Raw genomic sequence first — 27644 nt, forward strand, 5'->3', positions numbered from 1 at the left:
GCTTTGGAAATTTATTTTCAAATAGGCAATGATGAAGACAAAAAAGGAACAGAAAGTAAAAAAAGCAAGAATCATACAGCCTGCTTTACACCACTCCAAAGTATATGCACGGATGCTATTATAAGACAACAATTGTTGGCCTATATTTATTTGATTTGACAAGACCTCAAAACCAGTCTAAGCAGACTGCACTATAAACACACACACACACACACATACACAAACATGGATGCCCACAATAAAGCAATGGTACTATAAAATAGCTAATACGCGAGTCCTAAATCTGACAAGAGTACCCATAGTTCTAGTCAGCCAAATGAGGAGTGTAACTCCAATTGTATCAGTTCATGAAATTAAACTGTTTCAAATTATGCAATAGAAAAAAAAAACCCAAATGACCCCCAAACATAAATTGATTGAAACAAAATAATCACGTGGGAACCATGTAAAAGAAATTAATAAGGGAAAATTCTCTTTTTTTGAAATCAGCTCCATAAATAAAGAGCCACCTCCAAAAAATTCTTATGTTCACATGCACATGCATACAATAAGAGAGAAGGAAATTATAGGAGGAGACTCTAATTACTTTATGGTGAAAAAAAAATCAAAAGGATTCTGGTAGCAACTTTCTAACCTATTAAAAAGCTTCAGGGAGAGGGTGTACCAGTGGTGGGTTTCTAACGTCCCAGTTCTCATGAGTCGGTAGTACCGTGATGGTGAGCTGAGAGTGAATCAGTTCGCTTCAACTGTCAGCTGGGCCCTCCCGCTCGCTCCTGTGCTATACTTACCTATATTCGCTCATTTTTAGCCCAGCTGATAAGCGTGGCAGAGTGGATTGCCACAGGTCAGCTGTTCTGAAATACAAAGCGAATGCACGAAGCGAACCGGTTGTTATACCGGTTGAAACCCACCACTGGGGTGTACCTGTTGATGTGCAAAGATGTCTTCTGAAACAGACCTCAGAACTCCAACTGATTATCTTGATACAAATAATCCATCAGAGTTAATACAAGGACCTGGACTTGGAACCAAGCTTGCAAATAAACTATCAGAATTACATGCCCTTGAGCACTGGTGTTTCCCAAGTATCTAGCCTTCGTCTTTATTGATATTTTCATATAGCTTTCAAACAGGGGTGAAATGCTCCCGGTTCAGACTGGATTGCCTGATCCGGTAGCAATGGAGGTGGGTGGTTTGGAGAACCGGTAGCAAAAATCCCTGCCCCCCCCTACATGCCCAGCTAAGCCGCACAATCATCAGAGGCTTTTTCTTTTAATTTTTAAAAGCATTTTTTCTACAATCTCTTCGGCCGAAAAAATGCTTTTAAAAGTAAAAAAAAAAGCCTCTGATGATCGCGCAGCTCAGCTGGGATCGTCAAAGGGATTGTCAGCTGATGATCCCAGCTGAGTTGCCTGATCGGCAGAGGTTTTTTTTCTTTTAAAAGCCTCTGACGATCCAAGCTGAGTTGCCTGATCAGCAGAGGCTTTTTTTCTTTTAAATGCCTCTGACGATCCAAGCTGAGTTGCCTGATCGGCAGAGGCTTTTAAAAGAAAAAAAGCCTCTGCCGATCAGGCAACTCAGCTGGGATCGTCAGAGCCTTTTGAAAGCATTTTTTATAACCTCTTCACCGAAGAGGTTGTAGAAAAAATGGTTTTAAAAGAAAAAAAATTGGCTACACCCACCCAGTCACATTACCCCACCACCAAGCCATGCCCACAGAACTGGTAGTAACAAATTTTAGATTTCACCACTGCGTTCAACATCAGCCTTGTGCTATATGTGCTAATTTGCTTATGATGTGGGCATGCACTATAAGGCATATGAATCTAATATTAAATACACTATATAGGATCATAGCTGGAGAGTCTATCTGCCATAATGGTTAAAGCATCAGGTAAGAAAAGGGGAGACTGAGAGATTTAGTCCTACAAAGCCAGATAGGGGGCTTTGAGGTAGTCACTCTTTCTCAGACCTAGGAAAGAGGCAGTGGCAAAACACTTCCAAAATCTTGTCAAAAAAATTGCAGGGACTTCCTTGTTCGATCACCAAGAGTGAATGCTGGCTTGAAGGAATGAAAAAAGAAGAAGAAGAGATAATAGCTAAATTGATGAAGGGCATATCTAGTCACCACCGACTGTGATTGTCTAGATGCTGAATCCAAAGACATTTGTATCTTAGTAGTTTCAATTTACAAGGTGGAATATACTCTATTCGTAACCAGTCAGACAGTTTGTTCCAAATTTATGTAGAGTGCAGTAGATAGGTTTTGATTTTTTTCAAGCCAGCTGACTAGATCACAAGCTTTGAAACTGAATTAGAGTCAAAGTACTGTTAGAGGAATGTCAAGCTGTCTGGACTCAGATAAAAAAAGGGAAAGGCTTCCCTATCAGTTTTATATAACTCTAGGGAATGGTGCCCATGTCCATTTCTTGGCTGAGGGAACTAACACTGTCCATGGACAATTTCTGTGATTAAAAGCACATGGAACACTGTTACTTGTCCACAAACTGGTACCTACAGTATTAATCTACTTGCATTTGCATGCTTTCGAACTGTTCGGTGGGTAGGAGCTGAGGCAAGTAATGGGAACTCACCCTGTCTCGAACCCAGGCTGTCAGCTGTCCAGCTATCAACTTCATGTCTTTAACCACTGAGCTATCGACCCCCATGGGCTCAGAATCAGTAGTGGAATTCAATTTTTTTTACTACTAGTTCTGTAGGCGTGGCTTGGTGAGTGTGGCAGGGGAAGGAAATCTCCATTCCCTCCCCACTCCTGGGGGAAGGACACTGCAAAAACTCCATTCCCTCCCTACTCCAGGGGAAGGATATTGCAAAATCTCCATTCCCACCCCACTCTGCGGCCAGCCAGAGGTGGTATTGCCGGTTCTCTGAACTACTCAAAATTTCTGCTACTGGTTCTCCAGAACCTATCAGAACCTGCTGAATAGCCCCCCTGATTTAGATATACTAAGCATTTTTTTTATTTTATTTTTTACTCTGGTAGACCTACCCAAAGTCCACAGGAAGAACCATACAGGAGTAATCAGACTGTTTCACCATCAAAGTTTATATATAATACACTGGTGTATTGTGTGAATTACTTTAGATGAAGGTAAATATAATATACTGGCATATTGTGTAAATTACTTTAGATGAAAGTAAAATATTAAACTTTTAACTCCTTAAATCAGATACCTCAACTGGAACAAATATGTATGTAAACATGAATTAGAAATTCCAGCAAAAATTAATCCAGAGGTACAGTATTAAATTTAATATTTAGCTTAGTCTTTTAGTTAATAGACAATTAACTTATTTTAATTTGTATATAGAGAAACCACAATTGTAGAATATAGAATAGTGGACAAAAAAAAAGAACAATTAAAGCATATGTTAATAAATTTGATACCAAAAAAAAAAAAACAAAAAAAAAACAAAGCTCTTTTTAAAGCTATATATTGAAAATCATTCTAGACTTGTATCATCTGATAAGACAATTAGGGTCAAATACAATAGGGATCAGAGAGTTAAAACATTAAACATTTCAATTGATTAGATTTGTAATCTAGTTCACAGAGGCAATTCCTCAGGAATTCAGGAGTTTCAGTTATTTTATTCACTAGTCAATATTCCATCAACATTAATACATTTATTAAGATTCCAGATCCATATTGTTCTAACCCCAGAATAGATTTATTCAGATACAAAAAATCAGATAAAAACAATAAACAAAATGTATAATCTGATACATGGAAACTTTTTGCTTAGGAAAACAAATATCAGAACTGTCAGGCATAAATGCTCTGCCCGTGCCTGGGATCAGCTATAGCGCAGTAGTGCAAGGGTTAACCCAGACACCCAACAGGTCAGCTCCTCCCATAGACCCCTCCTTACCTGGATCCCTGCCCACAGGTATAAAAGGTGGGCACGCTCCTCCATGTTCCAGATCCTGATGCATTCAAGTGATGATGTGATGAACCTGCAAATAAAAGAGATATATTTTACTTGATGACTCAAGTCTCTTTATTGGGCCTGATCCACCATTCCTTGTAACAAAATGGTAGCAGAGGATGGTTGGTAAGGCCCAAAGATCCCAAGCCACAAGACAAGGACCCATACCTACCTGCAGAATGGCGACACCTCCGAAGCAACGGGAAAGCAACCCATCGGACTCGCCAGGGAAGGCAGGAACCTCAACCACCCCCAAAGCCACCGCGACGGAAGAAAGGGGGGAGATCGAGAAAGGGAAAAGGGCCCACCACCACGATCAAGAGGAAGAGAAGCTGCGACTCGACGTCCTGCAGCTGTTGAAAGAGCGAGCCGGCGACAAGAACCTCCTTGCCGACCTGCGGAGCTTCATAATCGACCGCGAGGTGGCAAGGAGCGAAGAGGGCTCGGACTCCGAACTCGAGGAGCTGGACTTGGTGAGTGGATCGCCCAAAAGGGCACCCCCAACGGCCACCGAGCCCCAAAGCCCTGCTCTAAATTTAAAACGGCGGCCATCTTTGTCCACGTGGTCGGACAAGATGGCCGACCCCCAACCAATCAGCAGCCCGAATTCAAAATGGCCGGCGCGCGAAAAATGCCGGACCATGAACCATAAAGAAAGTGACCGGGGGGAGGGGACAGAGTCAGACTCGGACCCCTGGTACACCCCCAGCGAGCGGCAAGTAGATAGAGCCATGAAGACCCTTGCTGCCGCCTTCGGCCCAGGCCTCAAAATCACCAAAGAGAAGCCGGAGAGGCCAAAACAGAAGGGAAGGCGAGAAGAGGGGCAGCGGAGCACCCACCCGAGAGCCACCGACGCCCGTGACGATTCGCCAGCCCACCTTCGCACCCCAGGGACACCGCGCCTCCGATCGCCCAGGCCGCGCACCCCGGACCGCATGGATTGGGGCAGCTACTTACAACCGTCGCCGGAGCCCCAGCACCGCCAGGATCTTCATTCCGGAGGAGCAGCTGCTAGACGACGCCTTCCGGAACACACCTGGACCCCCAAGGCCGAGGCCGAGGCCTACCCGACCGGCAGAGACCTCTACAGCGGAGCCGCGACGAACAGGTCCTTCCTCGGCGACGGCGGAGCTGAAATGGACTTCGCGCATGCGCTCTTCCGCCTAGAGGAAGAAAAAAGAAAAAAATTACAAAGCGGGACTTTTAAACTACCGGCAAGCGTTCCCATGCCTTACTGCTGCTATAGGCACATAAGGAACCATGGACAGCAGCCAGCAGTAAGTAATTTTACTACTAGTGCTGGGAACTTACCTGTTGACTTTCCCAAGTTGAGGATGGATGGGGGTAATATCCTAGAGTGGTCACAGCAGCTCCAGGTAGTATTCCTGAAAGAAAACATGTCTCATTTTATTAATGACCCTCCAGAGAGACCATGGACTTTAGAGCTGGATTGCATGCACCATAGGGCATTCTACCTTTTAATTGCCAGCATATCTCCCACAATTTACCACTGTATTGGTCATAACCTCACAGTATCAGAAATTATAGGAAAAATGTTTGGGTTGTTTTATAGTGAAAGTGTGTCCACCACCACCCAAATTTCCAAAGACTTCTTTTCTGCCAGGCTAAAACCAGGGACCCCCATGAGTGAGCACCTAGTGTCATTGAGCGGTACCAGAGCAGAGCTACACCTTAGGGGGGAAGTTATTTCTGACCAGATCATGAAAAGCGTGATGATCAACTCTTTAGACCACTCATGGAATAACTTCTTGACACACTTAGACACCGTTAGTCTAGGGATGCTATCTGTGGAGAAGCTATCCAACAAGTTTATCGCGGAAGATAATCTGAGGAGGAGCCGCCCCGGCCCTCCCAGAGAACACAAGAGTGAGAAGAGAGTAGTATTCCAAGAGAGACAACACAACACGCCAGAGTGCTACATCTGCGGGTCGAGGGGACACATCAAAAGGGACTGCCCCAAGAACTATAGGGAGAGAGGCAGGCCAGAGCATAGACACAGACAAACGGAAAGGCACACATCCGAAGAAAGATATAGGCGCAGAGACTCACCCATTCCCAGGGATAGGAGGGGGAACAGAGACAGCTCACGCGACAGCAGGACAGGGTCTCTATACGGGATAGGGGAGCACACGCACAACACACACCAAGACAAAGACACCAGCTCATGGCTCCTGGACTCGGGAGCCTCCAACCACACCACCTACAACCAGAAACTACTCTCATCTTTCAAGAGGGAGGATTTTTCGATCAAAGTTGCGGACCAAAACCAGGTTAGAGTAACAGGCAAAGGGACAATCACATTACCAGGCGTAGGGAAAATAGAGGGGGTACTGCTAGTCCCAGAGATACCCCACAACATCCTGGCCGCAGTAAAGCTCAGCAAGGAATCAGGGGTTGAGGTGACCTTCACAAAAGGCAATGTCAAAGTTAGCAAGGATGGGGAAGATGTAGGAAGAGTAACCGTTAACTAAGGGTTACCTTACATAACTTTCCATGAGGATTACACCCACAGCATAAACACCAGTTCAGAGGACGCAGAGGACACTGACCAAGACAGGACTGAGGGTGAACAGGTAGGCGAGAGAGAGATAGATAGCGATGACAACACGACACCTGAAACACAACACAACAAACACACCCAAAAGAGGCCCTCTATAGGCAAACCAATGCATGACGACTGTGCCCATCTGCTGCACCGGAAGCTTGGACACGCCAGTTTTCCCGTGATACAGAAAATGGCTAATTGTACCGAGGGTGTCATAATAAAAAACTGTGAAAAGTACCTCGAGTGCTCGGTGTGCAAGTGTTCAAAACTAAAGGTAAAACCCAGACCCAAGAAGTCGTTACGTGCTGCCAAACAAATATTCGACTTAGTACACATGGACCTGGTAGGGCCCCTAAGGCCATCCATAAATTATAAGAAAAAATACTTCCTCACCATAGTGGATGACTACAGTCGATATGGCTTCGTCTACACCTTAAGAAAAAAGGATGAGGCCTTCCAAAAATTTAAAGAGTTTTATAAAAGGGTAGAAACCCAAAACAACAAACAAATCAAACAAATCATGACCGACAGAGGGTCTGAGTTTCTATCTAAGGACTTCTCCCATTGGCTCAGGTCCAAAGGCGTGATTCACTTTACGTCGTCCCCGTTTTCCGCCTTTCAGAACGGGGTCGTAGAACAACGGAACTCCACGCTGCAAACGATGGTCAGGTGCGCCTTAGAGGACGCGGGCATTGGCCAACACTTCTGGTCTGAAGCCCTGGTCTACTCCAACTACACTCTAAATAGAACGTGGTCCAGTGTGATAGACAAAACACCGTACGAGATCATGTATAACAAGAAGCCACGGATAGCACACCTACATGTGTTCAGTGTAACTGCTGATGTACACATACCCAAGCAGTTGCGCAAGAAAGGGGATAAGGTATCCAGAAGGCTCAGGTTCATGGGATACGAGCCAGGAACCAAGGGCTTCAGGTTTGTGGACAGCAATAATAGGTTTGTGGTCTCTAGAACAGCGGCATTCCATGAGCAAGCCAACTGGTCCAGAATACACTTAAATGAGGTACCCACCAAGCGGGAGGATAGTCCAATCGAGCAAAATCAAAACAAAAACGAGACAGTGGGTAGACAGGAAGGGAGCAGGCCCAAGCCCAACCTCCAAGACATCAAGGTTGAGGGATGGAAAGAGAATCATCCCAAGATAAGTGTCGAATCACTGACACAAAGAGAGGCCAGATATCTGCATGACACTGAGCAGACAGCAACCAGACCGGTCAGGTCAACCAGAAACCAGCTGCCAAGAAGGCTAAATGACTACGTGATGCACGTGCACACGAACCATGTTATGCCAAACTCCTACGAAGAGGTACTGAGACTACCCCAAGGGGAGAGGGCAAAGTGGGAGTTAGCCATGGCCAAAGAACTGGACAGCCTGAGGAAGCTGGAGGTATACACCCCCACCAAAGTCCCAGAGGGCAAGAACACAATAGGCACCCGGTGGATCTTCAAAGTCAAGAACTTAGAGGGTGGCCAAAGCCTATACAAAGCAAGATTAGTTGCCCAGGGGTTTGCCCAAAGGTTTCCGGAGGACTACACAGACACCTATTCGCCCACCGTAAGAACAGAAAGCGTCAAAAGCGCCTTGGTCATCGCATCCTTACTAGGGCTGGAGGTGCACCAGTTCGACGTGCAGACCGCCTACCTGCACGCCAAACTAGACAAAGTGATATACATCAGAGCCCCCCACAGCAAAGAAACCAACAGAGGGGACACCTGGTTACTTCATAAGAGCCTATACGGACTAAAACAATCAGGCAAACGATGGTACGAATGCCTGGTAGAGGCCCTGAAGTCTATGGGATTCACGGCGACCATAGCTGACAACTGTTTCTTCACCAGGAAAGGGGGGGACTCACCAGAATACATCCTAGTTTACGTGGATGACATTCTATACATCAGCAAACACGAAGCCAACCGCAACACCTTCGCCAGCAGGCTGAGCGAGCATTTCACCCTAAAGTACCTTGGGAGGATAAACCGATACCTGGGGGTACAAGTCAACCAAACACCAAAGGGTTTCCAACTGTCACAGAAAGAGAAAATAGAAGAGTTACTCCATAAGTGCAACATGGCAGACGCCAAGGGATGTGATTCACCCATGCAGGTGGACTTCCTAAAAAACATGCATGATGAATCACCCGAATTTGGAGACAACACGCTGTACAGATCAATCATAGGCTCCCTCCTGTATATCGCTAACTGGACAAGACCAGACATTGCTCTATCCGTTAATTTACTGTCCAGGCACATGAGCAAACCCACCACATACCACTGGGACGCAGTGAAAAGAGTGCTAAGATACCTGAAACAGAGTGTCAATGCATGCTTAACACTAGAACCTGAAAAATCCGAAGAACCCATCCTCTCATGCTACGCTGATGCTGACTGGGCCGGAGACGCCAAAGGCCGCAAAAGCACGTCTGGGTACATATTCTACTTAAATAACTGTCCGGTGCATTGGTACACAGGCAAACAAATCTTGGTGGCAACCTCGACTACTGAAGCTGAATACATATGCCTCTCCAAAGCCGCCAACAACCTCATCTGGTTCGACGACCTACTTGCCAGCGTGTGGAGAGAACCAGCTTACCCAATAAATATCTACGAAGATAACAAAGCCGCCATAGAGATATCCATGTCCGACGCTGTAGGGCAAAGGTCAAGGCACATAGACATTAAGTATAAGCACGTTAGACAGCTCTCCAGAATTGGTTTCATAAAGGCTATATACTGCGATACAGAAGAGCAGACCGCAGACATACTCACGAAACCCCTACAGGGCAAGCAACACTCACACTTAGTTTCCAAGCTCAACATCCACCCCAGGGTACCAACCAGTCAGTCGGGCCTACAGACATGGGTCAGGCATTTAGAGGGGGATTTGTCAGGCATAAATGCTCTGCCCGTGCCTGGGATCAGCTATAGCGCAGTAGTGCAAGGGTTAACCCAGACACCCAACAGGTCAGCTCCTCCCATAGACCCCTCCTTACCTGGATCCCCGCCCACAGGTATAAAAGGTGGGCACGCTCCTCCATGTTCCAGATCCTGATGCATTCAAGTGATGATGTGATGAACCTGCAAATAAAAGAGATATATTTTACTTGATGACTCAAGTCTCTTTATTGGGCCTGATCCACCATTCCTTGTAACAAGAACTCTCCAATTTGAATGATAAAACTTTGTATCATGCTGAGTTTCAAGAAATTTATATTCTACAACAAAGCTTTATATATCTAAGAAAGAAAGAATAATTTATATTTGGCAATTAATAAGAATATATATTCTTATTAATTGACAGACAGGATTGTTGAAAGAACTATGACACAAATCTCTAGTTCTAGAAGCAGACAATTAGAAAGAAAAACTGAAGGAATCATTTCAGTGTTATTAAACAGTCTTGCAAATATTATTACTTCATCTATTGCACATCTTGTATCTACAATCTATTATCTATCTGCCAAAAAGCTTATTAGATTTTAATATCATAATTGCTGGAAGCAAAAATATTTTATACAGCTCAAAACTTACTAGATATTTATTTATTTATTTTATTTTATTTCTATACCACCCTTCTCCTGCGGGACTCAGGGCGGTGTACAGCCAAGATAAATCATTGGATATAAAATTTAAAAACAATTTAAAAAACAATTAAATAATTTCGGCCCAAGATTTAAAAACAACCCAATTAAAACCGATATCTTTGGTGTATTTACCAATTGGCTATAATTAACAATCACAGTTTAAAATGGATGTCTTCCTATGCTACATGCAGTGCAAATAGAAGATCTCCTTTTAGTGACCCTGCTCAAGATTACTTTTGCCTAGCCTTGAACTAAATGGAAGCTTCTCAAATACTGGAATATCACTCTAATCCTTCTTTTCTCTAAACTAGCCATACCCAACTCCTAGAATTGTTTTCATGTTTTAGTCTTCAGGCCCTTAATTATCTTAGTTGCTCTTCTCTGCCCTTTTTCCAAAGTCTCAATATCTTTTTTTAATGGGATGACTAAAACTGGATACAGTATTCCAGGTGTGGTATTACTAAGGTTTTATGTGTCAGAAGCTATAATTTATAAATATGAAAATGATTTTATTTAAGCCTTTGCCTAAAAAAAACATAACCACAAGCCAATTGTCTACTTCATAGTGACACTTTTTAAGCAAAAATTGGGATCAAGCACTTTCTCTCCCTCTCTCTCAGCCCATCTTTTCTAATTGGGGATAGGGGCAGGAAAGGGAAAAATGAAAGAGGAATTGCCTTTGGGTACTGAACAAATATCATCAATCAATATCATCAGCAACATAGTAAAAAAAACCAAGCAAACGTGAAATTAAAACAATAAAGGACATAATGGTTAGGAAAACTGTACTATAGGAAGCTTTAAAATGATTACAGATAAAAAAAAATACTTTCTACCTTTAAAACAACAAAAGAACCTCATCTCATTACTCACAGAAATATTTCAGTTCACTACATCAAAACTATCCATTTCATAAACTGGTGCTTAACACCTTGTACAATGAATAAAGAAGGTCCTTGATAATAAAGATTTCTCACAGGTACAAATGTGCCAAGTCATATTGATTTAAGGGTTAAAACTAGAACCTTGAATTAGATCTAGCTACCTATTGGTTGCCAATCTACCAAGCACAAATGCTGAACAGTACTGAACCCAATCCTTCTTAAAAGCATTTTGAACCAACTGCAGTTTTCTGAGATGTTTTCAAGAGCAGCCTGATGTAGAACATGCTGTAATAGGCTTCCTGTTCATGACCTCCTCCTGCTGCTCAACCAGGAGTCAACAGATCTGCTCCTTCAAGGAAAATGTGACCCCATCCAGAATGAATTTTGCAATAACATTTTTAGCCCACATTTTTTTAAGCAAAAGCAGATTAGAAAGAAAGAAAAAATAAGAAAGCCAGGTCTGAGAAAAAAACTGATTATTTCTTATAAATTAGACTATTCCTATAAATAGTGTCAGGTTAATAGAGCAGAACATATAATGGAATAACCAATATGGGGGGGGGGATTATACTCATGTAATGATATTTTCTTGTTAAAGTTAGTAAATGAGAACTGATTTTTTTGAAGGTTACAATTTCATTTCTTCCTAATTCTAACTTGCAACAGTTAAGACAGAACACTGTAAACAGGAGATACACAAAGAAACAATACATATTGTTTTTAAGAGGTTTTTTCCGGGTCAACTTGCAAGTGATAAATTCATTCAGATTAGTCTTTATCATTAGTTAGTTTAACAGCAGTCAACTGTTAACTAGTTGTGCAGTTAACTGTTGACCAGATGTGTAACTATTGCTGAGCACATTGTAAGCCGCCCTGAGTCTTCGGAGAAGGGCGGCATATAAATCAAATTAAAAAAAAAAACAAAAAACTAACTGCATATTGAAGATGCCATAATGATCTGGCCTTAATTTGTATCCAATTTTAAGGTTTATGGAAACACGTGAAAACAGCATTGCCTTCTCCAGTAAATTCCAATTGCTAACAAAAGTTCAGCATATCTAAGAGAAAGAAATTCTTATACAATGGGATCTCTTTTCTGCTGCAGGGGCAATTCTGAGACTATGTTCGTGAGAACATTGTCAGATAAAAGAGTTATTGCAGGGAGCTTCTGTTCATTCTGTTGCACTGGGTACTGACACCTTTGATTTTCTTAAAAGCTTCTACTATGGGTGCTTCTGTACATACTTGAGCAATGATGCAAAGAACACATCATGAAACTTTCCTTGCTGACAAAAGTAAAATCAATGCAGCCCACAAGTGATGTTGTCTTCCATGTCACTGAAATGAAAATTGACCAGATGTGTAGCATCTTGGTGTCATGTACCCTGGAGAATCACACCTTTCATGACTACATGTACTCGCTGACTTCAATAATCCTTCCATATTATTTTGAATTATTTTAGCTACTTGTCTGAGAAAAGAGATGCTAAACAATTTTTTCTTGAGAATATGACAGTAACTAGCACTATATGTTGTTTTACAAAACAAACAATAAATGCTGCTTTCGTATATAAAAAATTATCCAGCTTGCTAAATTAGCACAGGATCCCACCAGTATGGTTTTATTGGATTTGAAAATGGGTCCCAGAGGATTAAAGTAGAAGATGCATTCCTTTATGTCACCCAATTTTTTAAAAAATTGGACATCATAAATATTCATCTTAAGTCCACTATTACAAATGTCAAACATGTCTTGCATATTTTAAAAGGACCGCAAGAAGTAGGAATCAGATAAAAGAAAGAAGGTTCAGGTAAAGAATTGCCTAGTTGTAAAATCAGATAAAACACAATTTGTCCCAACCTCGTTTTCCTGAATTGCAGAATGTTCACTGAGGCTTTTGCAAGATATTCTTCCAATGTGAACATTCTGGATTCTATTACCAAATTTGTTTGAAAAACAATGTAATTAATTGAAAGCAATTCACATGGAATTTGTAGCCTGTATATGTAGCATTATCTCTAGAATAAATGTGGCTCTTTAATAAACTCAAGAGTGAGGTCAGGCAGCTAATGCTTTTCAAGACACTTACATTTTTTTCTCCCCCCCCCTCCTACCATTCAGTTTCAGTTTAGGGCTACACACAATTTCTACATATAGTTCACTGGTGAAAAATCTGAGCATTTTAGTTTATTGCCTCTGTAACTTAATCACTTGTGTAAGTCCAATCCTATCCTCCTGACACTTGTTCATTTTATTTTTTGCTTCTATTGATTCCAGGGACTAAACGAGATGTTAAGACTTTTCCTGCATTTGATTTCATAAATAACATTTTTTAAAGAGCATTTTAAGAATATCTATACTTTTCTAAACATATTATGCAAGTCTGGTACTCAGTGATGCTGCCAGGTTTGAAGGATTACAGGAAAATTGTCTTCCATCTTCCTCACATCACCAGTGTTATTGTATTTCCTTACTTTGTTTTCTTCTCCTTCTTGACATATTCCGATTACTAATTCCCACAAAAGATCAAATCCTTTTGATTGCCTGTCTGATTAGATAAAGAACACTTTGAAGCTCAGGTACATCCAAAATACATAGAGCTTCCTTCCATAATTTGTTTTCTTCTCCTTGTATTCCAGTCCTTTTTTCATGAAGAAATTGATGGTGGTAATAGTTTGAGAAACCAGAGAGTTTCACAGGTATCTATTGACTTTTTGTTATGAAAGTTGTTAAAATGTTAAAACCCACTAACATGGTGGATTTCTGTTCAATTAAATAGCCCACCTTCATTAACAAACAAAAGAAAAAAGAAAAAAAAGAAAGAAAAAAAAACTGCAGTACAAATCACGTTCTATATTAAGCCTACCAATTAGTGTTTTTGAAGTCTCCTCAATGTTATTATAGTTGTTTTTAAGAAGTTAAGTGAAACTATGACATGGCTTTTGCTGTAGATAAGGGCAAAAGTAATTGTTCAAATCTCTTTTGTGGGAAGAGGAAGGTGGAAAGCAAAAAAGGCACGGACTCATTTATTCAAAAATACTTAACATTTAATTTGGTGAGTAATTTCCATTACAAAATATTTCAAGTAGGCCCTTGAACTAGGAAACATCTGAATCAGCAACTGAAAACACTTCAATGACATTCTGAAACACCATGAAAAAGCAACCAAGCACTTCACCATACAGTGAAAGAAGCTGAAAACCTTCAGATTGAGAGCATAGCTGAAAATTTTTTTTTTCAAAAAAAAATAAACAGTCAAACAGCCAAAACAGTCTGCTTGATGGCACATGATATGGTGTTCTGGAGAGCTGGAGAAAAGTTGTTCACAGAGAAATATTTTTTTACTCCCAATAAACTAATAAATTGGACGGGCTCACATGAGAACATTTTGGCAGATATATTCAAAGGAATGTCATTATAACACTTGTTGTAAAACCATAGGAATCCTTATGGCCAATAAAGTATTAGTAAATAACTTGAAAAACATGTTATTCCACCTAGATTGGACATCCAATGCAAATCACTTATGATGGCAGTCATGAAAGTGAAAAGAATATTTCTTTGTTTTATAAAGAAATTTTTCTTGGGATTCAGGACAGTTCACAAATCACACACAGGAAGGTTATTTTTTTTTTAAATAGAAGCACTAATGAAAGTAACACCAATATTAAGGACTAACATAGCCAAGGTAATAATGGAAAGTATCAGCATAAAGAAACATAACTAAAGTTATCTAGGAATGACTATTTAAACTATCACATTTGTCTACCTTTTGGAGATGACTTTGCCAGCCTGCTAGAGTCAACTGTATTGTTAAAGAAATCTATTATTTTGGATTTATTTCAGCACATCTTTATCTTTTCTCTGCCTTTGTTCCATGGTGGCATATATTAAAAGACAATGCATCTAGTTTCATTGTGAAACCATTGAACAATACTGCTCAGAAATTTGTGAGGCTTATTTGATATAAACAAAATTAGTTTAAAATGTTCTGATGAAAGTAGCAGTTGAGATGCAGACTTTTGTCCTAAAGCATGGTGCCTTGCAGCCTAATTAATGGATCAGATTCTTGATATGAACCATTATATGATACAATACACTGTTCTATTTAAATATCATAAATATAACCATACCAGAGCTTGCCATGAACATTTTAATTATCTCTAAAAAATTCTCTGACTTCATCATATCATATGGCAAAGCAATTTGGCAAGGTACTTGCTAGCATTCAAGACATGATTTTAAAGGAGTAAAGAAGTTTATTGAGAAATAAACTAGTCCAAAGTAAAAACAGATGTACACTTTCGTCATCGCAACTCATACCAGTAGAATAACTGTTCATGTCCTAGTGTTTTATTAGTATGTAGATAGATTTGTACGACTTGAAAAAAGCTACCAAAGATACTCCTGTTTTAAAAAGAGCTGTCTCTATCAAATTCTGCCACCCCCATCCTCTCCACATCCAAAAATCAACAAGATATCACAGGGTTGCTGGGACTAAGTTGGGGGGGTTGTTTGCAGGGGGTGGGGTGCCCCTCCTGCACCCCATTTTTGGTTCCTGGCTTCAGGGAGGCCTGCTAACACCAAACTGGGGGTTGTACACGCATGAGTGAGGGGTGGGGGAGCGTAGAGGGTCACGTGCGCATGCGCGGGGGGGTGGGACCTGCGGGGGAGGCACTGCATTATGCGTGTCAGCACACACGCGCTATCGTACGCACATACGCTTTCAGCACCCAAGGAAAAAAGGTTCACCATCACTACCCTATCTGATTCAGTTGTCTCAGCTACAGATTTTCAGTTTCAGTCACAAATTGACTTCCATAGACCTTACTTCATACTTAAGTAGTCAGTAGAGGTGGCGTGCATAAGTGCAGTAATGTGCCTATCGTCCCTGTCATTGTATTTTTATCTCTTATTCTTGTTCTCATTTTTGTTTGGCAAATTCCAATAAATAAAAAAAATAAAAAAATAATCTTTCTTAAAGCTGAAATTTATAAATTGGAAAAGAACTGAAGGTTTTAAACACTGGATTGTCCACATATGGAAAATACAGATAAAAATACTTTTCAACTACAGGATTTTATTTAACAGCTCTCAAGTACTTGCCTTAAATTAGGATAACCCACTATGTTAAGACAATGTTATTCTTAAATTGCACTGTTAAAGCTCATAAACTGTCCCAAATATTACCTTATTTGCATCTTTAATAGAAACAAGAACCTGCAATGATGTAAGGCAATCTTCATATCTACCTTTTCCGCATCCCAGACACTCATTTGTACTCATTGTTCTTACATATGGTTTTTATTCTATATTTCCATATTATTATTTGAAACTTCAAAATTTATCTTAATGAGAAGACATAGAGAGGATAAAAAATCAACATTGTCGGTGAACTCTTTTAAATATATTTTCGTCTTACATTGTTTAACTGAATAGAGTAATTGTATTTATTAGGAGTTTTTTTATCCAGCCTTTATTATTTTATAAGTAAGTCAAGATACATACACGTGAGGTAAATTAGGCTGGGAGTGTGACTGGCCCAAGCTCACCCAACTGACTTTCCTGCCTAAGGAAGAACTAGAACTCACAGTCTAATTGCTTAACCGCTAGACCAACCTGGCTGCCCTGTTGCCAGGAGAGTCACTGGAGTGGACCATGGCGAATTGGGATACTGCTACTCCCTAGTCATTCCTCTTCGTGAAGTGCTTGCCGTGGTCAACCCTATGCATCTATGTAACACTCAATACCCTTGCCATGTTGAAGTGTTCTTAGTGTGACAAAATGTAGTTACTGACTGCAAAACCATCACTTGGAAGGGCACATGTGACCCACAGGCTTCACATTAGTGATTTCTATTCCAGATTATGATTCATTTGAAATAAACCATTAAATTGAATCCAGCAGATTCAGTATTTTTTGTTTGTTTGTTTCATTTTATCCTTTTGTTTAAAATGTTAATTTTTTTAGAAAAGTGAACAGTTCAACAATTTAAATATTAGAGCCATACACACTTCAAAAACAATGTAACATACTTTAGATCTCAAAATAATGCAAGAGTATTCTATTCTATTCTATTCTTTTCTATTCCTCATACTATTACTATTACACAGCCTTTCTTTTTTTCAAATTTCAATCTAGTGTTATAAAAGGTCCAGCTGCTTTAGGAGTTGCGTTAACTGCTAAAGTATTAGGAATGATATTTCTGTCATGCTTGCGGATACTTGGAAAAAAAGGGGCTGCTTTAATAAACAGCAACAAAATGTTTAACTTGCACTTACAAGCCACAAACCTAATAAAAAGAATCAGTAAGTTTTTCAAATAAGCCAAGTTTAAAAGCACTAATTTACAGACCGAATTCCTTACATAATACAGCATCTATGCACAACCCAATAAACTTTACACAACCTGCATAATCATGCACAGGAGATACAATCCAGAGGAAATTTTATTATTGGTATATAGTAATTTCGTTTTATCTCTGGATTGTTTTCTACATTTCTAAAAACACAAAACATTTTAATGTTTGACAGTATATTCTTCCTATAGGAAAATAGATGATGCCTTCTGCTGCATCTTGGCAGTAAGTTAGTTAGGGAACAAATGGTAGAAAGGACTAACTAGGAATCCAGGCAGAACGGAGAACTGCTGTTGCTGCTTTGCAGAATTTCTTCATGAAGTTATTATTTGGCTAAGGTTGAGGGATGGTGTTATGATTGTAGATCTTTGCTCCTAATAGCAATAGCACTTAGACTTATCACTCCATAGTACTTTATACCACTTTCTGAGTGGTTCTGAGTGTTGGGGGCAATATCAGCATATTGCCCCAACAATTTGGGTCCTTATTTTATTGTCCTCAGAAGATTGGAAAGCCCTGTCGGGGTTGAACTCCAGGCTGTGGGCAAAATTAGCCTGAATAACTGCATTCTAACCACTGCACCACCAGGGCTCCTATAAAATAGATTGTACACAATTATCACACATAAATATCTATACTAAATTCTAGAGAAATAAAAGGGAAAAATAAAGTGAACAGTTCTTATGTAATAGTAAATACTGTGAGGGAGAAGCCAAATGGCAGTTAATACCTAAATGCTACTTAATCATATCAATCACACTTACCCCTTCTGATGAGTAACTTCTTCGAAAATGTGCTGGCCAGATTTAAGTACCCCACTGGCCAGATACGGCCCTAGGGCTTTTGAGTTTTGACACCCTTGATCTAAAATTCAACACAAGAAACCCTAATGATGGTGTACTAATGATATACTGATGATGTCATGGGTGACAGATTGTATATCTGTGTAATATACTCATCTGCAACAAAGACTTCATGTAAACGTATACCTGCACTTCTAGGTTTTCATATGTGAACAGGGCTATTAGGTTTAGAATATGGTTGTGAAGGTATCACTATAATTTGCTCCTATCACTGCATTTTTGCAAGTCATATTGTTTACTTGTTTCTGTACATAGTTCAAAGGAATTGTGATTTTTTTATAATGGTTGGATCCATTAGAGGTGCCTCTTTCTATGCCACTCTGAACGTGCTTGTTAAGAACCCTTCTATGACCTATGATGGAATTTTATCAGTTATGACAAGAAATAGGATCTTTTTAGAATCACAGTCAGCATTATTATATGCTGTTAGTTAGTTAGTTAAAAAGTGATAATACAAGTTCACTTTTTTGTTATAAAAGAATCTTGTTAAAAAAGAAAAAAAATAGATTATATATAAGATGATTTTATTTTATTTTTATCAGAAAAACAGTATCTTCTTCCTTTAATATTAGTAGATGAGAGGAAAAAAGTTCTTTTAGGTACAATATCCATTTAAAAACCCACAAGGTTGTAATTTTCTATGGCTACAGAAAGACTAATTTTCCCTTTTCTTGCCAAAGCTGGATTTTGTTATATTCTGGAAGGAATGATTGGAGAAGAATGAGAGAATATAGCAAGAATATATCAGTGTCACTCAAGGCAGGAAGATCATCTTAGGTAAAATGAGCATACAAATAAGCACTTATATTGGGTGGCAATGACATAGAAAGATGTTGGAAGTAGAAGATAACTTTAGTGAAAACAGGAAAGGCAAAACAGGAAAGTCTCTGCACAAGAGAAGACACTAGTAAAGATTGTGCAGTAAATTCTGCACAAGAGAAGACACTAGTAAAGCACTCCTGTATTGTACCAAGAAAATCAGATGGAAAGGCAGGTTGAAATGATTAATGATATAGCCCTGGATGATGGCCCTCCAGGTAAGATGACACTAAGCATCTACTGAAGAAAAGCTGAAATAGTTTTGGAACACTAATGGTGCTTATGATGTGGCTACATCAAAGCCTTTAAGATGTCTAGTTGCTAGTGATGCCCTGAAAAAGAAAACTCAGAGCTACAAAAACAAAATTATAATGTAAGTATGGAATATTGTGGACTGGAATTGGACGCTTTCAATCAAAAGATTATATTAATACCAAAACATAAAAAACAAAAAAGGGAACAGTACTGCTTTCTTTTTCAGGAAGGATTTAGCTATAATGGGCAGAAAAAAATAACTGAGGAAAAGAAGGAAGAGCTGTAAGTATGACAGTGGTCAGATAAAAGAAATCTGAATCCAGGGCAGAAATGTAATTTGAGAAAAGACATGACCACCTTGGTTTTCATGAAGAAGAAAAGAAGGAGGAAGGGAGAAACACTTTCATGCTAGCAAGGCTGTTACAAACCTTATAATAAAAGTAGTATTGGGTTGCATTCATTTCATTTCATTTTCATTTTATTAGATTTCTATACCGCCCTACTCCCGAAGGACTCAGGGCGGTGCACAGCCAAACAATAAAAACACATACAATACAAAATTTAAAAATAGAATAAAATCAAATTAAATAATTTTGGCCCCGACAAATTTAAAACCCCAAACTTTTAAAACCAATTTAAAATTGAATACATAAAATACTAAAAGATATTTAAAATTTTAAAAATCTTTTATAAAAGAGGGGGAAAATTAGGCCAGGCCGGCCTGGTGAAATAGTAAGGTCTTTAAGGCGCGGCGGAAGGTGCGCAGATCCGGGATCCTCCGTATCTCTGGGGGGAGCTCGTTCCAGATAGTAGGTGCCCCCACAGAGAAGGCTCCCCCCCTGGGGGCCGCCAGTCGGCATTGTTTGGCTGACGGCATACGGAGGAGCCCCTCTCTATGGGAGCGTACCGGCCGGTGGGAGGCTATTGGTGGTAGTAGGCGGTCCCGCAAGTACCCGGGTCCTAAGCCATGGAGCGCTTTAAAGGTGGTAACCAGAACCTTGAAGCACACCCGGAAGACCACCGGGAGCCAGTGCAGCTCGCGCAGGAGGGGTGTTACATGGGAACGCCATGTCGCTCCCATTACCACCCGCGCGGCCGCACTCTGCGCCAGTTGGAGCCTCCAGGTACTCCTCAAGGGGAGCCCCATGTAGAGAGCGTTGCAATAGTCCAGGCGGGAGGTGACAAGGGCATGAGTGACCGTGCGTAATGAGTCCCGATCCAGAAAGGGACGCAACTGGCGAATCAGGCGAACCTGATGAAAAATCCTCCCGGTCACGGCCGTCAAGTGCTCTTCTAAAGACAGCCGTGAATCCAGGAGGACGCCCAAGTTGCGAGCCTCTCCGTGGGGGCCAATGATTCGCCCCCAATAGTCAACTGACTATATCGGGACGTCGGAAACCACAGCCACTCAGTCTTGGATGGGTTGAGCCTGAGCCTGTTCCTCCCCATCCAGATCCGTACGGCCTCCAGGCACCGGGACATCACTTCAAGGGCATCGTTGGGGTGATCCGGGGTGGAGATGTACAGCTGGGTGTCGTCAGCGTACTGATGGTACTCCACCCCGAAACCACGGATGATCTCGCCCAGCAGCTTCACATAAATGTTGAACAGGAGAGGCGAGAGGACCGACCCTTGCGGCACCCCACATATGAGGGGCCTCGGGGTCGACCTCTGTCCCCCTGTCAACACAGACTGCGACCGGTCAGAGAGAAAGGAGGAGAACCACCGCAACACAGTGCCTCCCACCCCCAACTCTTCCAACCGGTGCAGCATGATACCATGGTCGATGGTATCAAAAGCCGCTGAGAGATCTAACAGGACCAGGACAGAGGAGCACCCCCTGTCCCGAGCCCTCCAGAGATCATCAACCAATGCGACCAATGCCATTTCCGTGCTGTACCCGGGCCTGAAGCCCGACTGGAACGGATCCAGATACGTCGTTTCATGCAGGTGCTGGGGGAGCTGTTGCGCGACCACACTCTCAACAACCTTCGCAACAAAGCGAAGGTTGGAGACCGTACGATAATTTACCAACATTGCCGGGTCCAGGGAAGGCTTCTTGAGGAGAGGCCTCACCACTGCCTCTTTCAAGGCGGCGGGAAAGTCACCCTCGCTCAGCAAAGCGTTTATAATCCCCTGGAGCCAGCCTCATGTCACTTCCCGGGAAGCCAGTACTAACCAGGAAGGACACGGGTCCAATAAACAAGTGGTCGCGTTCAGTCTACCCAGAATCCTGTCCACGTCCTCAGGGGTCACAGGATCAAATTCATCCCAGATAACATTCTCAAGACCTGCCCCTGTCTCTCCCCCTGAGACTACCCAGTCGGAGTCCAAATCTTCCCAAATCTGAGTGATTTTGTCATACAAATACTGAACAAAATCCTCGGCTCTACCCTCCAAGGGGTCCTCCCGCGCTTCCTGGTGGAGCAGGGAGCGGGTCACCCTAAAGAGGGCGGCCGGGCGATTATCTGATGACGCAATAAGAGCAGCAAAATAACTACATTTCGCTGCTTTTATCGCCACTAAGTAATTCCTAATGTGGGATCTTACTAGTGTCCGGTCAGATTCAGAAAGACTGGCCCTCCAACTACTCTCTAGGCGTCTTTTCCGGCGCTTCAACTCCCTCAGCTCCTCGGTAAACCAAGGAGCCAATTGAGATCAGCACCGGGTCAGAGGCCGCAAAGGCACGACCCGATCCAGAGCACCAGCAGCCGCCCTATCCCATGTCTTTGGTTTCCATGTTTGTCTACCTTGGAAGGCTGAGAGTAGCGAAGACAATACTTGGGTACGATGTAGTCAATGACTAAATAATAGCAATTACACGGCTTAACCAAATCAATGGTCAATCATTAAGAATAAAAGGTTGATAGGCTTTATGATTAAATTTTATCTGAAATTGACAGAACACACAGGGGAGAGTTGCTGCTTATGGTTGAAGATTGGAATGCCAAAACTGGAAATATGTAAAACACAGTTGGACTGTATGGCCCAGGAAAGAGATAAGAAGCAAGAGAATGCATGTTTCTTCCAATCCAGTGATGTTCTCATTGCTAATGTAGTGTTCAAACTACCAAATCACTAGATGGAATACACAGAAATGAAATTGACTACATACATTATTGGTATAAAGAGGTACAGAACTATATATAGTTTCCATGATAGTTCTACAGAGAAATTATTGAGTCTGTCATCTGCACCTCTATAACTGTCTCGGCAACCAAAAAAGACAGATACAGACTTCAACGGATAATTAGAAAAAAACAATTGCTACCAACCTGCCTTCAATTGAGGACCTGTATTCTGCATGAGTCAAAAAGAGGGCTGTGAAAATATCTAGACCCCTCACATCCTAGACATAAACTGTTTCAACTTCTACCCTCAAAACGACATTATAAGGCATTGCGCACCAGAACTAGACACAAGTTTTTTCCTCCATGCCATCACTCTGCTAAACAACTAATTCCCACAACAGTTAAACTATTTAATAAGGCTGTATTACTATTATTCTTCTCATCTTTCTTATTACCTATCTTCTTTTCTACTTATGACTATAACTTTGTTGCTTGTATCTTTATGATTTATATTGTTTTATTTAGTTTCCAAGTATGATTTATGTTGATTGCTTATTTAGTATCCTATGACTATCACTAAGTGTTGTATCTTATGATTTATGATGTATTTTTATGCTCATGATCATGATTTATCACTTATAGCTTTATGTACACTGAGAGCTTATGCACCGAAGATAAATTCCTTGTGTGTCCAATCACACTTGGCCAATAAAGAATTCTATATGATCCTGAACAAATACCCACTGATTTTAAGTATGACCTCAATTGAGTCCGATTTTTGTTCTAAGCAAGACAGTTAAGTGAATTTTGCCCCATTTTATGACATTTCTTGCCACAGTTGTTAAATGAATCACTGCAGTTAAGTTAGTAATACGGTTAAGTGAATCTGGGTTCCCAATTGACTTTGCTTGTCAGAAGGTCGCAAAAGAGAATCACACAATGCCGGAACATTGCGACTGTCATAAATATGAATCAGTGGCCAAGCATCTGAATTTTGATCACATGGCCATGGGGCCATGTAACTGTGAAAAAAGGACATGTCACTTTTTTCAGTCCTGTTGTAACCTTGAATGGTCACTAAATGAAATGTTGTAAATCAAGGATTACCTGTACTTATTTTCGTCTATACTTACAAATATCATAATCATGCAGGCAATGTTTTTTTTTCTGTGACACTCTATAGAAGGGAAAATCATGGAGAAAATAACAATCCAGAATTTTTACTCAGATCAAATGATTAGGTATAAATGATCATTTCAGACATGTTATAGGAAGATCCAGTTTCCTTAAGAAGACCATAATGCTGACAATGGTAAAATAGACTATCAGCAGCAAGATACAGACTCAATTACTGCACAGTGAAACCGGTGCACTGTTGAAAGAACTTGAAGGGCCAAGCTAGGGACAGATCATCCTAGAGATGGTCCATCTATGTAGTCACTAAGAGTCAAAATCAACTTGACCTATCACTTTATACTAAGTTTGGTTCTCCACAGAACATAACTACGTTTTTAAAACTACTTTATAGTAGTTTAAATATATGAACCTTTATAGTTTAAATTTTGACTCTTGGTGAACTTTCAGTCCTTTAAAAGATTCCTGTAAACACGTTCTCAGCTCCGCTACAGGTTGACACAAATTAATCTCTGGAATACATTGACTACATTATGGTGTATGTTTGTTATCCCTATTACAGTTATTCCCTTTGTTTCTTTTAGGTAACTATATATACTGTTTTCTAATTTATATTGTTATGAGCTGCTTATAGATGCTTCACATGGGCACATAATTCTTTTAAATAAATTCCCCTCCAGAACTGGCTAAATTTATGTCTGCCCTAATCAGCTGTTTCTGGATGAGTCTGGTTTGCCCCAAAACTGCATCAAGAATTACGTTTCCCCTACAGTTACTTTTGATTTACTTTTATCCACACATGACCGACCAATAAAACAGACAAGACAATTGTGCATAACTTCTGTCTAAGGCGACCAGCCGATAGCTCCTTCCTCATATTTAAACCATTTCAGTGTCGGGGTGCATGGAGGGGGGGCGCAGTCTGAGCAACCAGTTACCCCCTCCTTTCAATCCTACCCAGGTATCAAAAACTACACTCCCCCGAAGGATAGTGTTAAGTTCTGGACAAGCCGGCCGGCCACCAGTGTAAAGAAAAGGCGGCTAACTGTTCCTTCGGCTCTCGCTCGCTCCGAGCAGCCCGCCGGCCTCGCAGCTTTCAACCCAGGAAGAAAAGGGCCGAGCCGGGCTCTACGCGCCAACGAGGGTGGAGCTCCGACCGCAGCGCATGAGTGTTCGTCTTTTGCAGTGGCGCGAAGCCGCGGAAGGGGTTTCTTTGGACTGCCCGGTTTCACCAAACCCTCCGCTTCCACTCGGCGGTGGCCGGAGCCGGGAAGCGCCCCCTTAAACAAGGAAATTCTTCCCTGCCCCAGCCGCTCTGCTGCAGCTTGCAGGGGGTCACCTCCGTCCACCGGGGAGGTTATGAAGCTCACTAAAGCCCAGTACGAAGAGGTGGTTCAGTTCCTGGCTCAGGTACCGCCTACCAGGCAGAGCCTGAGAAAACTGAAGGCAAAATTCCCCAGGTAAGTCTTCCCCGGGCAGCCTCCGTCTCCCACACCCCGTCCTCCCCCCCACCTCTTCCCGCCGCCTGGCTCTTCCAAGGCAAATTCCGCCCCTTTTTTTTACGCGAAGGAAGTGAAGAAGTCAGCTGTCGGAAGTAAACTGCTAACAAGTGGCGGCCCGAGGCCGCGGGGACTCCTTTTTTTTGTAACGGGAGAGGAGGCAGCTCAGCTGGCTTTGCGGCGTGATTAAAAGAGTCGCTCCCGTGTAGTGTGATTTCGCTTCGCTGCGGCAGCTTTTGCGCTGGATTTTTAAAAAGGGAGCGGGATATTAGAGGAACAGGAAAAAGAAATGTGACTCTGGCTTGGTTGCCAGGGAGCTCAAAATGAAAGTTACCCATGGGTAAAGATGTAAAGTGCGGTGTGTCCTCTCTGGAATGGGCACCCCTAATGTAAATAAGCTGCTAGTTCTCAGTGAATTATATCTATTCTTCATTTCAGCCTGATGTGGGGTTTTCACATACTAACTGTCATGTGAACCAAGTTCCGATAGCCATACTTTTAAGATTTGTTGTAAATACCTTAATTCTTCTTAAAAATGAAGATAGTGGGGAAGTATTTAAATACAGGGAGTCCTTAACTTGTGTCCACAATTGAGGCCAACGTTTCTGTTGGTTAAACAAGACACTTGTTAAGTGAGTTTTGCCCCATTTTAAGACTTGTCTCTTGCCACAGAGATTAAGTGAATCACTTAAGTTGTTAATAACATGGTTGCTAAGTGAATCTGGCTTCACCGATTGACTGCTTGTCAGAAGGTCACAAACCTCAGGAGACTGCAGCTGTCACAAATACATGCCAGTTCCTAAGCATCCAAATTTTGATCACGTGATCATGGGGATGCTGCAATGATCATGTGTGAAAAACAGTCATAACTCACTTTTTTCAGTTCTGTTGTAACTTCGAATGGTCACTAAATGAATGGTTGTAAGTCGAGGACTACCTGTATTATCCATGTGCTTGCACTTTATAATTTACACTCCCTTCTGCCAAGGGTGCCATTTTCCCTAGTAAAGCATATTTCTCTAGTTTTCCCAAGTACCACAGATCTGATCTAGTTTGGAGCTTCCTATGGCCACATGCCACAAGAAATAATAAGTTCAATTCTCTCTGTTAGCTTATCAGACAGATTGGTTAGGGTAGTTTGGATTATCAAGCCTTAAATTCCTGAAGGAACAGTAGACTGAAATTTAAAAAAAAACTAAAATATCTATTAATATTTCTTAGTATTGTAAAAATAACATTATTTTATATTCATGTTGGCAAACACATTTAACACCAGCTCCTTTAGCACTTAACTCTTTCTAGCATCACTGAAAAGTCTTAATAGTAGCCATATTATTCCATTGCAATAAAACAACCAAAGCTATCTGTAATGTAGCTGAATTATGCCATTTAATGTTCTCATTCTAGAAGCCATTCTGTCAGGTAGGTTAAATAATCACTGAGATAGGAAGATACAGGTACTGGACATATACAACATTGTGGACATACTTTACATTTAAATGTGTACAAGGATATCTAGATAGCATCTGTCTACGCCTCCTTAAAACTATGCCTCTTTTTGCCCTGGTATCATAATGCTGCTCTCCTAAGCCACAGTGTAATCATGGAAAAATACTTGTTCTGTGGGGTCCTCTCTGAGCTTAATTGTTTGCTTGCAGATGTTTTATTACCTAACTAGGTAACATCAGTGTGAGTGTAAGTGATGTTAACAAATTGGGTAATGAAATGTTGTAAAGAAACAGTCAAGGTCAGATAGCACTAAGGACTCCACAGTTCAACACTGAGCTACATATATTCTTTTTTATTGGAATATACATTATGTTTGAAGAGTTGCAGGTGCCACGTTTGTGCCCCCACATGCTTCGAAGCCTCACTTCTGAATCTGAATCCTTGTACAGCCTTACTTCACAGCAAAAGACAGGACTAACTTTCATCAGACTGAAGATCATGCTTGTTGTACATGGCATCTTGAAGGATGTCCTCAAAACCTGTGTGAAAAATGTACTCCTTTTGGGAGGTAGTGGGTTTTTATTTGATACTAAAAAATTCCCAGTGGAAAAAGGGAAAAACAATTTAGGATTGGCTGTAAGACTTGATGTTCTAGTCTTGTCTTAGACATGAAAACCTATTGGCTGACTTCAGACCAGTCACTCTCTCTTACCTCACCTCACCTCATATGGTTACCTAGTTTATGCTTGGATGGGAGGAAGGAATATTAGGTATGTTTGCTGCCTTGAGATATTTATAAAAATAATAAAGGAAACAAACAAACAAATAAATAAATAAATAGATAAATAGTTTTCAGTTGAGAAGTAGGATGACAACTATTAACTGCTAATTTCCATATTAGACTAATCAATATGAGATGACAACTATTGTAGATACCTGTTTTGAAGCTTTATTTCCCCACTAAGTATTATTATTATATTTGTCTGCCACTCAACTGTCAACGACTCTTGAGTGACTCACAATGTGTTTTACCAATATAACAATTATGTATTTTATAATTACATTAATCCTGCAAATCTCATTATTAAAAAGTGAACGTCCAATTGAATATGAAGCTGGGTTGCAGATAATTAACTGATGTATTTTCTGGGTGTAATATATATAAATAGTATTAGTTTGTGTAGCATAAAAG

At 41.0% G+C, this 27644-nt stretch overlaps 2 protein-coding genes across 2 annotated transcripts in view; one reads left to right on the forward strand and one right to left on the reverse strand.

Moving 5' to 3' along the window:
- Window positions 1-3778: 3778 nt before the first annotated feature.
- On the reverse strand, window positions 3779-9622 carry LOC132709719 (uncharacterized). The gene is made up of 3 exons (XM_087891272.1): window positions 9529-9622; window positions 5263-5336; window positions 3779-5114 (listed from the first exon to the last, which is right to left on the reverse strand). The coding sequence occupies exons 1-3, from the start codon at window positions 9590-9592 to the stop codon at window positions 4905-4907; spliced, it is 348 nt and encodes a 115-aa protein (XP_087747398.1). The 5' UTR covers window positions 9593-9622; the 3' UTR covers window positions 3779-4904.
- Window positions 9623-24646: 15024 nt separating this feature from the next.
- The window catches only part of CDIN1 (CDAN1 interacting nuclease 1), a 125631-nt gene continuing 122633 nt past the window's right edge, over window positions 24647-27644 (forward strand). Inside the window, exon 1 of the mRNA XM_034417935.3 lies at window positions 24647-24964. Within this exon, the coding sequence (XP_034273826.1) occupies window positions 24864-24964 (101 nt within the window). The 5' untranslated portion in view covers window positions 24647-24863. The remainder of the gene's footprint in view (window positions 24965-27644) is intronic.

This window comes from Pantherophis guttatus, chromosome 1 (assembly GCF_059756535.1).
Source record: "Pantherophis guttatus breed Tessera chromosome 1, ASM5975653v1, whole genome shotgun sequence".
In the NCBI taxonomy this organism is placed as follows: Eukaryota; Metazoa; Chordata; class Lepidosauria; order Squamata; family Colubridae; genus Pantherophis; species Pantherophis guttatus.

Excerpts from the sequence above, each read along its gene's own strand:
- LOC132709719 (XM_087891272.1), bottom strand. The coding sequence starts at position 9,592 with ATGCATCAGGATCTGGAACATGGAGGAGCGTGCCCACCTTTTATACCT. Across the intron at positions 5,337-9,528 it reads ACCTGTGGGCGGGGATCCAG|GAATACTACCTGGAGCTGCT; the intron begins GTAAGGAGGGGT and ends GTTTTCTTTCAG. Across the intron at positions 5,115-5,262 it reads CAACTTGGGAAAGTCAACAG|GCGGAAGAGCGCATGCGCGA; the intron begins GTAAGTTCCCAG and ends TTCTTCCTCTAG.